Genomic DNA, 14,011 nt, shown 5'->3' with positions numbered 1-14,011 from the left:
GTTATTCAAGAAGTGGAGTGATTATGATTTGTGTGAAAAAAAACAAAACAAAAAAATAGGAATTCCAAGTTCTAAAACAACACACTAGTTTAAAACAACGGGAACACCAATAATGTTAAAAATTAAATCCTGACCTAGCAGATTTAGGAAATGCTCTTAAACCCACTGTTTCCCATCCTTTAGAGATTAGAAAACTTCCTAAAGTAATAATTGTAACAGTATACTGCCTCAGACTTAGGAAGTCACAATTTTATTCACAAATTATATACATATTAAAGATGAATGTGATATACTCCAGTATGCACTAACAAATAAGCACTAACAGTTTAAGTTATATGCATGTACCCCCATGAAGGCACAGACAAGCTTAAACCTTGGTATGCCACTAGTTTGCTCTGATAATATTCCCAAAGTAAACTGTCAATAGTTAACAGGCTACTTACTTTAAAATTACACATGTGATTTAATTTCAGCCAAAGACTGTGTAATCGATTAACTGTTTTCTGAAAAAAACTATATTCAAAGTAAAAGTTTGGCAAAATCTGCAAGTCCACCAATTTACTTACCTGAGAGTTTGAAGCATTTGGATTGTATAATTTAGTGAGCCATAAGACTCAAAGCAAACAGCAAAACAAGCAAACAAAAATATAGCAATCATTATGGCAAGAGGTTTTTTAAAAACGGTTGTTCTTTCACAAACTAAAAACAAACTCTTGTTTTAAAGTCTGATTGAACATCTTCCTATAACATGGCACAATGTCTGAGCTTCTAAACAGTTTAGGGTAACCATCCATGTCTTATATTCATTATCAGGTTTCAAGTATCTTAATTATGTAATGAACTTTAAAAAGCCTTCACTTTAAGAATGACCTAATTATTAAAACAAACTGCAGGTGACAATTTTATACTGTGTTGGATTATTTAGTATAACATTTTGACCCATTTACAAGAAAAAACCATTAGGTGCTAATCTTTTTCTTTACTAATGCAGTGACATTCATACCAGTTACCTTCCCTTCTCAAATCTAGCTCAGTTATATTTTCTACTTCACTACGGACTTTTCTGACAGAAGCCCAAATATTAATTCCACCTTATCATACAAGGCTCTCTCTCTAACCACTGCTACTAACCAAAACAGGAGAAAGTTAAAGCCCCAGACTCTCTTCATTAGTTAAGAGGCTAAAAACTTTGTTTTCCTCTATGGAACTGATAAGTTTGAAAGCAAAGTTTAGACAGTAAAATTGAATACCGAAAGAAAAGAAAAAGATAATTAAAAAAAATACCATATTTATTTCTTGCATGAGAAGTCTGTCTCTTGCAGTTACAAGTTTTTCCATATTAATCAGGTGCTCGGTTGTTTCAGTGAAACTTAGCTGTTATGAAACTGTCCTGGAAGTAGAAACAGTCTACAGATGGCTGGGATTCTGAACAACATGACAGTAAACTTGAACCCAATTTTTTTAAGGAGCGCTGGTACAGAAAATGGTTAACCTAACTGACTGTGTTTGTTGTTAAGCAGGTGGGGATGAGCCCACCAGGTTCTTAATGAGCGGGAGCTCTCTTAGAATATGGAGCTTTGCTGCTGAACAGAGAGAATTCTTCCCCCCAGACAAACTCTGAGGTGTCATCAGATATTGTCAGTACAAAAATCTACTGAGTAATAACAGATTAAGTGTGTATTCAACTGAATATAATATAATGAGAACAAGAAACACTGTCCTAATTGGTTGTTCGTGAGAGTGTCTTTATAATTTATCCGAGTCTATTTTAGAACTCTGGATCCTTTCCTTCAAGCATACTACTGAAGCTACATAATTCCTGGATATTTCTAAAGAGTACCAACAGATGAAAATGAAAAACAACTTGGTCTATGCTTATCTAGGCAGAATCAACAAAGTAATGGTTTGGATGACTTGCAGCCATATTTGGAACCCACTACCTATGAATTAGATGGACCCCCTGGACTGATGCCACACAGCTTTTACAGTGTGTTTAGTTAACTGGAATAAAATAAAACAAATTCATAGAACTCAAGGGGTAGCATGTGCTATTAAAAGTTATTTAGTGTGATTATATTACAACTTAAATTAGGGGTAAATTTTCCATAGTTTTGCTTAATGTTTTTTATTCTTTCAGGTTCATACTTTTAAATACAAAACCTATTTAACATTAATGTAGTATTAAGATATTGATGATCAAGCTCAAAAAACAGATGGTAACCTTATCTCTGTGATAATCAGATAACCATTTCTTCATTCATTCACCATTTGAAATCAATAACTACTTAGCCACCAGAACAAACTTTCACTGAAAAGAAAAATAAGAATGTCAGAAGCTTAAAAGGAGAAGTACTCTTCACACCTTTGGAACCACACCTTTGGGCATCTTTTTTTCTGACAGAATAGATTTATGGGTTGATCTTGGATAAAGCATTTTCATAAAGTAGGACCAATGAAATGAAAGAGTTCAAGAGGTGATTCACTTGCATTTTTTGTATATGGACAAAGACAGAACCACTTGATCTCAATAAACCAAGACGGGAGGAGGAACGTCTAGTTTAAGAACTATTATCAGAATTGATGGTTTGATGACTTTGGTAAACACTTATTATTTTGAAATACATGCATCATGATGATCCAAGTCATTTAAATCAAAGTGCCACTAATCGCATCTCTTCTCTTTTGGACTGCAAATCTCAACTTTTATCCTAGGTTGCAGATGAGCAGAAAGACCCGAAGGTACTCCACTGGTCCTTGTGGGGAAGTGACTAAGCATCACACCACAAAATTGCTTAAAGGGAAAACAAAAGAGTTGTCCTTCTACAATAGAAAACCACTGACGAAGGAAAAGCAGCAGTCTGACCTGAGGATCAGAGACATAGAGCAGGCCAAGGGGTCCTAATTTCAAAAGGAATGTTTGAAAGCATTTTGTTCCTGTCCCTTGTAGTTTGGGGTTGTAGATTCTCTACAATGTCTTAGGAAAGTAACAAAAGAAGAACTGAATGTTGGAAAGATGGATATCGGCTATGTCTACATGAGACGCCAACTGCACAGTCATTACTACATAGTCATTTAGTACTTGTTTATACTAGAAGTAACCAGAGTTACAGCACAGTAGAGTTGCCAAACAGCTTTTAGGTGACATTGATCACACAGCAGCTAGTTTCTACTGCGCAGTCAGCATCTCAAATAGACATGGCCACCGACTCTTTTTGATGAAGAAAAAAAGCGGCATTTGGTCCAAGATATTCCACAACCCAGAAGTTTCCATTTAAAAGGGGTGAGACTGTAAGACAGAACTTAAGTTTGGAATCCAAAACAGAGCCATAAGACGCACTGAAATTTAAGTGTTGCTGGACAGCACTAGAGGCAAATTTATCAAATCAAAATGCTGCTTCATGTGGAAGTTTGGAGGCCAACGGAATATCTTTCCAGGCCTTTCTAGTACAAATACTATCTAGGAAAGTCTCTTGAGAGACTTCCTGTAACCACATAGAGCTTTCATGTGGAAGGATATAATGGAACTAGAAACAATGGATTTAAGCTTAGATCCAATTTCCACTGAACTGAGAAAAATTAAGCACCTAAATACCTTTGTGGGTTGGGATCTAATTACTAAACTGACTTCTGCAGTAACTGAACTCTAACCTGCAGTCTTACTAGTTCTTCAAGAATGTAATGTATTCTCTCTCCCTTCCTATGACTCATTCATCAAAGATACAAGTTTATAGTCTCTATAGAAAGTCTACCAAAAACGGATGCATCATTTTGACAGCTAAAACTTAAGCACAGCCTCTGGTAAAAATCTTGACATAAGGCTTTTTCCTTAGGTCTCCAAACTGCTCATCAGTATCTGATTGAGCTGGAAGGACTACACAAAGTTTCTGGTCTAGGATTAAGTTTTTCTTCTTGCACTGAACCCTATATAAATGCCTTAACCTCGAGAGAGAGCCTTGCTTCTAATAATGCCTCCAAGACCTCTGAAGGAAACTGCTTGGCATATTCCCAAACAGAAGCCCCTGTGACATTTTTCTCAACAGAATCAAGTTCTCCATCAGCTTGAAAGCACAGAGAGCAGTCACAATTGCTAAGACGACATTTTTATGAAGCTTGACACTCCAGGTCCAACCAGTGGGAGGTTTTAGCTCTTCTGTATGAGGCCATAACATTTCTGAGAGGCCATGTCCTATCATCAAACATCAGTTGTGATTTTCCATGCCCAACCATATGGCCCATTAGAATCAGTACAACACCTAAAAAAACATGTGCGTCTCTCATCTTTAAGAAAAGCCATGGGCTTGAAAAAACTGAAAGATCTGACTGCAGCATCTGATTTCTTCTAAAACAGAGGACAGGTTCCTAGACTGCAGCAAAGGAGGGGAGAGTAAATCCTTATCTAGCTACCTGATGATACCAAAAAAGGAAGGAATTACCATTTCTAGAATACCAAAGCTCTCCCTCCAACCTCACCCGAAATTGGATTTTTAATTAGGCGTACTTTGAACCAATTTAAATTGTACAATTTCCACGTTTTAGGATGTTCCTGAGTAGCGTTTACCATATTTACTTGAATCTAAGGCTAGATTTTTGTCCCACTCGGCATGGGGGAAAAGGCCCCTCGTCAGAAATTTGCATACAAAGCAAGAGGGACAAGGTGGCTGCTACAGCTCTGACCCCTGCCCTGAACCAAGGCCAGGGCCAGAGTTAAATCTACAGCAGCCTCTTGCCCCGCTTCTACTTGTCCTGTGCAGCTTCTCCCCGTCTCTGCTTCCTCCCCCAACACTTACTGTTAGACACAGCTTAGTTCCAGATCAGATTTCCTCCAGGGCACAAAGCACAGGGAAACTCTGTCCTCCGCCTAACTGATCAGCAGCGCTGACAATGTGCATTGTCTGTCCAGCCACTAACACTGCTGCAAGGCTAGCAGGGGCTGCATTTCCATATGCTGCACTCTGAGAGGGAAAAGAGCCAGGGAAGCACCTGACAATAAGCAGAGACGCATGAAGAGATGGAAGTGATGGGGGAGTGGAAGGGCAAGAAGCTGAGACTGAGGAGTGGTACGGAAGAGTCAGAGACTGGGGAGAACAGTGCGAGGAACACGCAGAGACTGAGAGGCCTGGGGGTGGAAGGACACAAGGCAGAGAGGCAACCTGACCCCCCCATCCCCTGCCCAAATACTGCTTTCCCTGCTGGAGCAGTGTGGGGAGGGGAGGAATGAATTTAAGACAACTATCGAATACCTAAGATTCTAGAGCTGGAAAATAATCTCTGTATACACTGTATAAAATCCAATTTTTTGGGGGGGGGGGGGGGTTCATCTTAGATTTGAGTAAATACAGTATTTAAACAGTTGTTCTCTCGCAGTACTGAAAATGCTCACATAATTAACTGTGTTTAAGCTGTTATTTAGGAAAGCAGTGGTCACCCCTTTTTCCAAATGCTCACAGTATAAAATAGTGCCACTCTAATCATCAAGCACACAGTTGCCTAGTGCCATCAAATTCCATCACCACTGGCATGTGGCAAAACTGAATCTGCAAGAGCTATGGAAGCAAATGCAGCTGGACTCAAACCCTCAAGTGAGCAATGATCCCAATTCCTACCCACTTCTAGCATGCTGCCCCAACTCCCACTGCTGGGGCATCCTGTATCGCAGCACCTAAGAAATACATGCCAAAAATACCAGCTGAACATGCCACTTGTGGCATGAATACTAGTGGGTTGGCCAACACTGATATAAGTACATTTGGAAAGCAATATCATCCACGGATTAAAGGTAGACTTTTCAAAGACTAATTTGTTATGCAAAATGTTTATCAAAGATTTTAAGAGATGTTTATAAAAGTAATTTTAATGCAACTTTTTTTATTCAGATTTCTATAACAGTCTGACTGGTGCAACATTTCAAACACCAAAGTTTATAGTGCTTACAAATATTGTCATGGTATGACAGTGGCATTAATATGTATGTATGTATGTATACATAATATTTTACACTATATAATTATATATTAGAATAGACGGTATATATTATGGCATATGTAATATAAAATGATATAATAGTATATATACACTTCATGCTGCATACTATAACAATATATATAAAGCCAGTATTAAATAAATTATTCTGTGAAGTATCTCATTCCTATTTTCTGGTTTAAAAAAAGTATCTTGCTCTCAGATAAGGAAGCAATGAAAGAAACAGTTCAAAGGCAAAGAATAAAAACAGTTCAATGCCTGATTATTTCATCTTACGTACTAACAACACAAGCATGCAGTCTACAACAGATTGGGCACTTTCATGCAGAAGACTATCACATTCATATCACCTGTAATATTCTTGGAAACATTTTTATATAAACATTTCATATAAACTGAACAGCAATAGAAATGCTGCTAAAAAAAAAAAAATCTTCACTAACAGTAGATATGCTGCCACCTTACAACTATTCTGATCAAAGGACTATTGCAAGGATTACAAAAATTCAAACATATACCACTGCCACCACCTTAAAGGTATTTCCACCAGCATAAAAAGTACAACAGATTACAAACACATGCTAGGCTATATTAATATGAGTCCACATGCATAACAGCATGTTTCAAATTATTTTTCACAAATTAGATACTGTGTGTTTCCAGTGTCTAGGATGCATTTGCACATAAAAGTGTACTCTGCCCCCAATCCCTCCAAAAGACAGAACTGCGTAAAAGTTCCATAACCAACATGGCAACACAAAGGGCCCCTAGAGAACACCTGGGAGCTCCTGCACATGTACCTTCATGGCAACTGATAAAGAAAATAGCATCCATGAGGTAGGAAAGACAGCAAGTAAGCACAGAACACTAGGATAGGGATAGCATAAGAGTCCCACTCTTCCAGCAGTGGCCTTCTCCCAGCCACAAGGAAGAAAAAAAGCAGAGGATACAGCACAGAAGGGCAAACTAATAAAAATGACAATTCCCCAAGGGCCAGTCCAAGATACATGAAGAGAAGCACAGCAGAAGGGGAGGTTGGTGTCCACAGCCCCCTTATGCCTGTTTTTCCCAGTAGCTCCCAACAGTAGCATGGTAATGTGCTGGGCATTATTTTCAGAACTCCTTTTTTGGGAGGAAGTATCTTATATATCAGAAAATACAGCAGTAGTCCCCCAAATGGTAAACTGTACATATGTAATCAATTTATTCTCTCTTTAAAAGTAGCGGACAAAAACAATTTTTTTACATGCAAAATGCTAAGAATCATAGGAGACAACGGGCGCACCTACACGTCACTGTATGGCAACGTTGCTAAAGCACTGTGCTTTACTACTTCCTTTTGGAGGTACTAAAGCACGGCACAGTACAGGTGGTTACTATGCCACGTGCATGGCACATGGTTGGATTTGGCCACCACATCACCATAGCAACCCACTATACCAGGAGTGCGCACCACTACTGCGACATAGGTGGCAATCATGTGTACGTCGCCATAGCATGCCATACAGTGACATAGAGTATCACTACATCGCCATAGGGCAACACGTAGACGTGCCCAATATATTTTATTTTGGTGACAACTGAAAGAAATTTGAGTTTGGTAGAGAAAGTACCACAGCACTTAAAAGAAAATCAAATATATTTTCTCCATTCAGAGAAAGTGGGTTTTGTAATTTTTTAATACAGGTTTCCCCTCAATTAATGCAGGTTCTTTAGATGCGAATTCACTCTTATGCAATGAGCATATTTAGACGCATAATTTGTTATATGCAAAGTAAATTTGCACTTATGCGATCAGCATAGATGGCTACCCCCGCCCAAGCAGGTAAGGCACCCGGGGGGGGACCGGACCATGGCCCCACTCACCCCAGCCCTGGCTGCAGCAGCCCCGGGAGCAGCTGGCGCCAGCAGCCTGCAGCCACTGGCCTGCACCTGTCCCCCTGCTCCTGGGCTGCACCATACCGTGGTGCAGGTAGCTGGTGTCGACTGCTCCCGCATGTGCTTCAGCACACGCTGGGGTGAGTGCGGACAAGTGGAGCCCCGGGCAGCGCGGGGCGCAGCACTCACCACAGCCCCGGCTGCAGCGGCCCCAGGAGCAGCCAACACCAGCTGCCTGCACCAGGACGTGACACAGCCTGAGTGGGGACAGGTGAGTGGATGCAGGCAGCTGGCTCTAGCTGCTCCTGGGGCCACTGCAGCTGGGGTGAGTGCCACTCTGTTTCCTCTGCTTTGCTGCCTTGTGCAGCCCCAGGAGTAGCACCCCTCCTCCTGCCCCTTCCCCAGACCCAGCCTCACTCCCTCCCTTGCCACCATAGGAACCTATCCCTATTTATTACATTGTAAAGTGGGTTCACTTTATGCAAATTCGATTTATGTGCCATTCTCCAGGAATGCATGTACAGCATAAATCAAGGGAAATCTCTATATTATTTAGGCAAAATATGTCAGCAGTAGTGGGAGAACCCAGCTCACCATACTATTATATTAAAGTTCTTTTAACATTAAAAGTGTACTTTATCTCATCTGATTAAAGCTATAATAGCTATATTTAAAACAAAAAAACCTTTTCCTCTATATGCATGCATATCAATTAAATCAAATTATATTTTAAACAGACACTCTAATCTTGAACTGTGCTTCTTTGTACAGTAGATACTTAAAAATATTATTTACAAGCATGTATTTGCCAGGTAAAATTCTAAAACCAATATGTTAAGCAAAGGAGACACATACAGGGAATAGGAGGAAAAGAATAAAATATTTCTTCCAACAATACTTCGCTCCTACCTGTATCTTCAATGAACTGCACACATTTTTCAACGAACAGAGGTATGGGCTTCTCGGCTGTAACCAGATCTTGTAGGGGCATCCCAAAGTAATTACTTTCCCAGTTTCTACGGGTTGGAGGATTGAAAGTCTTAGGTTTCTTTTTCTGCTACAACAAAAGATATTATAGTTACTTCAGTAGCACACTTAAAGCAATGTGATAAAACTCTCATTGCAGTCTTTCAGTATAGACTGTATCTACACTGTGTGGTTTTTACTCAACGGTAAATCCACAATTAAAAAAAGCAAACTTTTAAATATAAAAAAGTTTAAAAAGCGTGTAAGCATTTGTACTATAGTCAGTCACATCTACACAATACCAATAAAGTGATCAAAAGGTAAAAAGTAATGGAAAAATATGCAAGCCCAGGGATTTAAAAAAAAAAAAGTATTTGTTAAGAGTTGCTATGAAGCTTTTCCTTCTCTTCTTTAAGCTAATTAAATGTTTACATGAAATACCATATATAGAGACATTTTCATGAAACAAGCTCTCGCCACAGCACAGACTTGCAACAGTATGTGGGCCAATTATATACGTACAAAAGGAGAAGGGAAAGAGATGCATCAAAAGCAAAAAGGCAAGTAAATATTTTTACTACTTGTGATAAACAAGGTGCTAAAAATTGAATGACACTGCTATTTTTTTTTATTTTTTTTTTTTACTTTGCTACATGTTCTAAGCACTACAATTTTCCAAGTAACGCATTCTTGCTGAATAGACAGCAGTCAGAGTATAATTAACAACTAGATGAATTCGTGTTTTTATTAATAAATAGCTTCAACAATAAACTTGTAATTTTGGCCAAAAAAGTTTGCACCTAAAACTAATAAGAAAAATAAACAAATTCTACTTCTGTGCTCTTGTACAATTACCATTATCAAGGGCCTTCCACATCTAAATTAGTAATTTTTTCTTGCCAAGGTACAAAAAATAAGTCATACCACAGGCTGTTTTCAGCTACTAAAAACTGATTAAAATAATCCTGCTGGCAAAAAATACTGTTAAAAATACAGTATTATTGGGATTTTTGCTGCCACATATTCAATTCTTTATTTCACTTGTAAGATATGATTGCAGAAATTAAAGTAACACCATGAAATACAAATCTAGCATTTTATTTACAAGTTATATAATGAAAAATATTGAACTAAACTAAAAGCAAAGGTACATGTTGTTTCAACATAAAAGACAACTCTCAGTCAATATTTCTAATAGTTCGAGTGCAATGTGGAAGACCTTGAAACAACTACAAAGCCAACTTATGAATTTGATATCCAACTTTTCGAAAAAGTAATTTACAAATTGCTTACCATAATCATAGTTCTGCTGACATACTACTACTGTAATTCAGGCTAGTCTCATGGACAGAACCTTTAAATCAAAGCAAAGAATCCAAGTTTTTACAGAGAGAACACCTTCATAATAAGTCATCATTATTGAAACAAGACCAAGAAATCTGTGGCCCAACCCTCCCTTTAGTCACCACCTGTGTTATCTGCCAGAATCTATATCTCTAGGATTAGCCTTCTAAACCACCACCAGATTCATCTGTAACCCTTTACTTGACCCACTGGAGTGATCATCCTCAATCATGAGGGATCACCAGTGACGACAACCATGTCCAGAAAGTCACATGCCACTGATAGTATAACTTTAATGTCTGCTAGGTCAGTACTTGCCATACAATGTCCATGAAAACAAGGCTCAGAATGAGCTTGAAACACCCAGAAAATAAAGATGCCTTGTAATATTCTTACTTAATACAAGTTAAAAACAATGTTAGCAGTATGGGACAGTTAAATCTATCTTCCATTTGGGGATTCCTGAAGAAGATATAACACATTAGACTTCAGAAACTTGGGACCGATCCCAAAGCAATGTATGACTTCAACCATATATGAAGATTGCTACAAGGTCTCAAGAACAGAAAGTGAGGGCAAAATTAAACAGAAGGCATGGACAAATACCTATGGTTACAGTATAGAAGACAAAGTACTGACCATACAAAAATGATATCCCATTATTAAAGATCAGGGGAAAGATGTCTCAAATGTAATGCCAATAAGCAAGGTGTGGAAAGCTGAACCAAAGGTTCATAGAATCATGGAAAATTATGGTTGGAAGGGACCTCAAGAGGTCATCTAGTCCAACCCCCTTCTCAAAGCAGGACCATCCCCGACTACATCATTCCAGCCAAGACCTTGTTGAGCTGGGCTTAAAAACCTCCAAGGACAGAGATTCCACCACCTCTCTAGGTAACCCGTTCCAGTGCTTCGCCACCCTCCTAGTGAGAAAGTTTCTCCTATCCAACCTAAACTTCCCTTGCTGCAACTTAAGCCCAATGCTTCTTTTCTGTCATCCTTGTTCTGCTTCTTGTACTCCAGGTTCAAACACTGGAAGCAAAGTACAGTTCCAAATCAAGATTCAAAGGACCAAAATCCAAAGTCAGGCTGCAATTTATTAACTCCTACACTCACGGACATAGTAAATAAGAGATCAGCCACAATGCAAAGCACTAATATTGGGACCTAAAGGCTCAGTAAGACAAAAATTTACCTCAGACTGTAATGGGTGCACCTTTTTCTAAACCCTATGGGAAAAGAAAGGGACCAGGCTTGAGGAACAGTCCCAGAACTATTTCTCTCATCTTTATTTTTGTAACATGTAGACCTGAGGGAAGAAACTGCTGACCAATGGCCTTCTATCAGGATGGATAAAAATCAACAATTAAAAAAAATAAAAATAAATAATCAGATCTTCTGTAACTTAAAAGATTTTTTTATTTAATCGTATTTTTAATTTTTTTTTTGTCAAGATGCTTTTTTAGAAAAATAAGCTTATATAAAGATAATTTTAATTTAAGATATGCTAAAGCTCAAAAACATCATCATGGAATAATAGAGGTGCACCAATACATCAGTCCCATATCGGATTGGCACCGATATAAGGAAAATTGACAGTACCAGCAATCGGCTTTTTTTGGCTGATATGGCCGATAATGTTGCCGATAAATGCCATTGTGCACGTGTGCAGCCGCAGCGCAGCATACAGACAGCCAAGAGCACAGCCCGGCAGCATGGAGAACAGCCGGGTCCAGCTGGCAAGTCTGTTGTGAGGGAAGGGGCGCAGGACAGAGCCATGAGCAGCTCGTCTGAGGGGCGTGAGGGGTGGCTCCCGCTGCTGCATATACCTCAGGAGAGCATGGGGGGGGGGAGGGGGAGGTGCCCCTGGATCTGCACACAGGGTGAGGGCAGGCTGCTGCTGTGGGCTCGGGTCAGGGCAGTGCTGGCTCTTCCAGGTGAGGGGGCTGAGCCAGGCTATGCTCAGAGCGGGCGGCAGCACTGGGAGAGGTTATGGCAAATTTTGGGGTAGATGCAGCCCCCCTCCCCCCCACAGCCCCGCTCCTAGCACTGCTGCGGCCCACAACGAGCACAGCCTGGCCCAACCCCCGCCCCACTGGGAAGAGCCCAGCGCCGGCCCCAGCCCACAGTGGTAACTCACCCTCACACAGATGCAGGGGCATACTTCCCTCATGACCTCCCAGGCTACACACAGCAGTGGGAGCCACTCGCCAGACAAGGCACTCACAGCTCCATCCCACACCTGCCCCATCTGTACAGCACCTGCCCCTACCCAAGCCCCACTCCCTTCCTCACCGCGGGGGCCTCAACTTGCCCCTCCATGCCCCTTCCCTCCCACCTCAACCCTTCCGCCACTCTGCAATAGGGACACCACTCTGCAATAGGGATTATAACTTCTGCTTATATACAATATATTCCTATAACCTTTTTAGAAATTTTATAAATAGGTCATAATAGGCCATAAGCTATATTAGGGGCCTGATCTTATGGGATTCCCAGAGGCTCCTCTATAAATTAGTGAAGATTAAAGAAAATCACTCTACCAAATGGGACTCAGTCCTCAGTCTAGAACATCCCATTAAGTTACTAAATGTTATAGCATCTCCCATCTCTGTGATGTTTAGTTTCAGTTCTCAAAAGATCTTAGGCAGAGAGGGTTCTTTGGGTAGATGTGGTATTTTTTATTAGACCAGCTAAATAGTTAGAAAAATTCTTCTTTGCAAGCTTTTGAGCACAAACGCCCTTCTCCAGGCATAGGGAGAATTTGTTGCCTCCAGAGATAACATCTTTGCTAATAGCTGTATATGGAGATGACAGATAACAGACCTAATTACCCATCTATCAGCCCTCTTGACTGTGTGTATACAAACTTGCAAAAAGACAAGCCCTTACCTTTCTCTAAAAGTACATTTTCAAGGAGTTAAATGAATAAAGGCTATCAAACAACAAGAATGCACTTTTTGTATAAAACAATGATTAAATCAAGGCTTCCTAACCAGTGATTTAAATCAATGCCACCCTGCTTTCTATAGTCCAATAAAAAAGTTTTTACATGCCAATGTCTATTAACAAACTAGGTCTTAAAATGGAGATTTGTCAGAAACCCACACACAGAGACACACTGTAGGTAAGGGGAGGAAGGGTGCTGCTCTTCCATAAAGTCAGCAACCGACAGTACTGTGACTGACCAGAAAGTATAACGCTAACAAAAAAACAAACACAAAAAAACCAAACAAATAGGCTCACTCTTCTCAACCTTGGACTCCTTGATTTCTAAGGAATCAAGGGAAATTCATATCTCCATCAGGGAGCTCACCAAAGATATTAAAATATCGTACCTTCAGACTCCCCTCACCTTGTTTTGAAAAGATTGGCTTTATTTAGGCTTATAAGCCAGGAGCTTGGGGAATAAGCAGGAGGAACTCATCCTCCTGCTCAGTGCAAACAATTACGATGTCATAGAGATAACGGAGACCTGGTGGGACTCTACCCATGACTGGACCACAGGGATAGATAGCTATACCCTGTACAGGAGGGACCGCGTAGAGAAAAGGGGCGGGGGTGTAGCTCTCTATGTTAAGGAAAGCTACACGTCCCTGCAAGCCGATATTGGCGACCAGGGTGGACGGCTGGAGACCCTCTGGGTTAAAATCCGTGGGGAATGTGGCACAGGGGACACAATGGTGGGAGTCTATTACAGACCTCCCGCCCAAAGTCCTGAGCTTGACCAGGAGTTTGCCCAGGAACTGGCTGAGGCAGCTTGCTCCAGGACCATGGTTGTCATGGGTGACTTCAATTACCCAGACATCTCGTGGGAGGATCGCTCAGCAAAATCTGAGCGGTC

General features: G+C 40.3%; 1 protein-coding gene across 3 annotated transcripts in view; it reads right to left on the bottom strand.

The window, feature by feature from the left end:
- ARHGAP5 (Rho GTPase activating protein 5) overlaps positions 1-14,011 on the bottom strand; it is a 71,845-nt gene that overhangs the window by 27,507 nt on the left and 30,327 nt on the right. For 2 of the 3 annotated variants that reach the window (XM_059723031.1, XM_059723032.1), the window contains one exon: positions 8,767-8,914. In XM_059723031.1, coding sequence (XP_059579014.1) covers positions 8,767-8,914 — 148 coding nt within the window. The remainder of the gene's footprint in view (positions 1-8,766; positions 8,915-14,011) is intronic. The other variant, XM_059723033.1, reaches the window with a different exon arrangement.

Source organism: Alligator mississippiensis, chromosome 2 (assembly GCF_030867095.1).
Source record: "Alligator mississippiensis isolate rAllMis1 chromosome 2, rAllMis1, whole genome shotgun sequence".
NCBI classification, from domain to species: Eukaryota; Metazoa; Chordata; order Crocodylia; family Alligatoridae; genus Alligator; species Alligator mississippiensis.
This window is presented reverse-complemented; position numbering and strand designations above follow the sequence as displayed.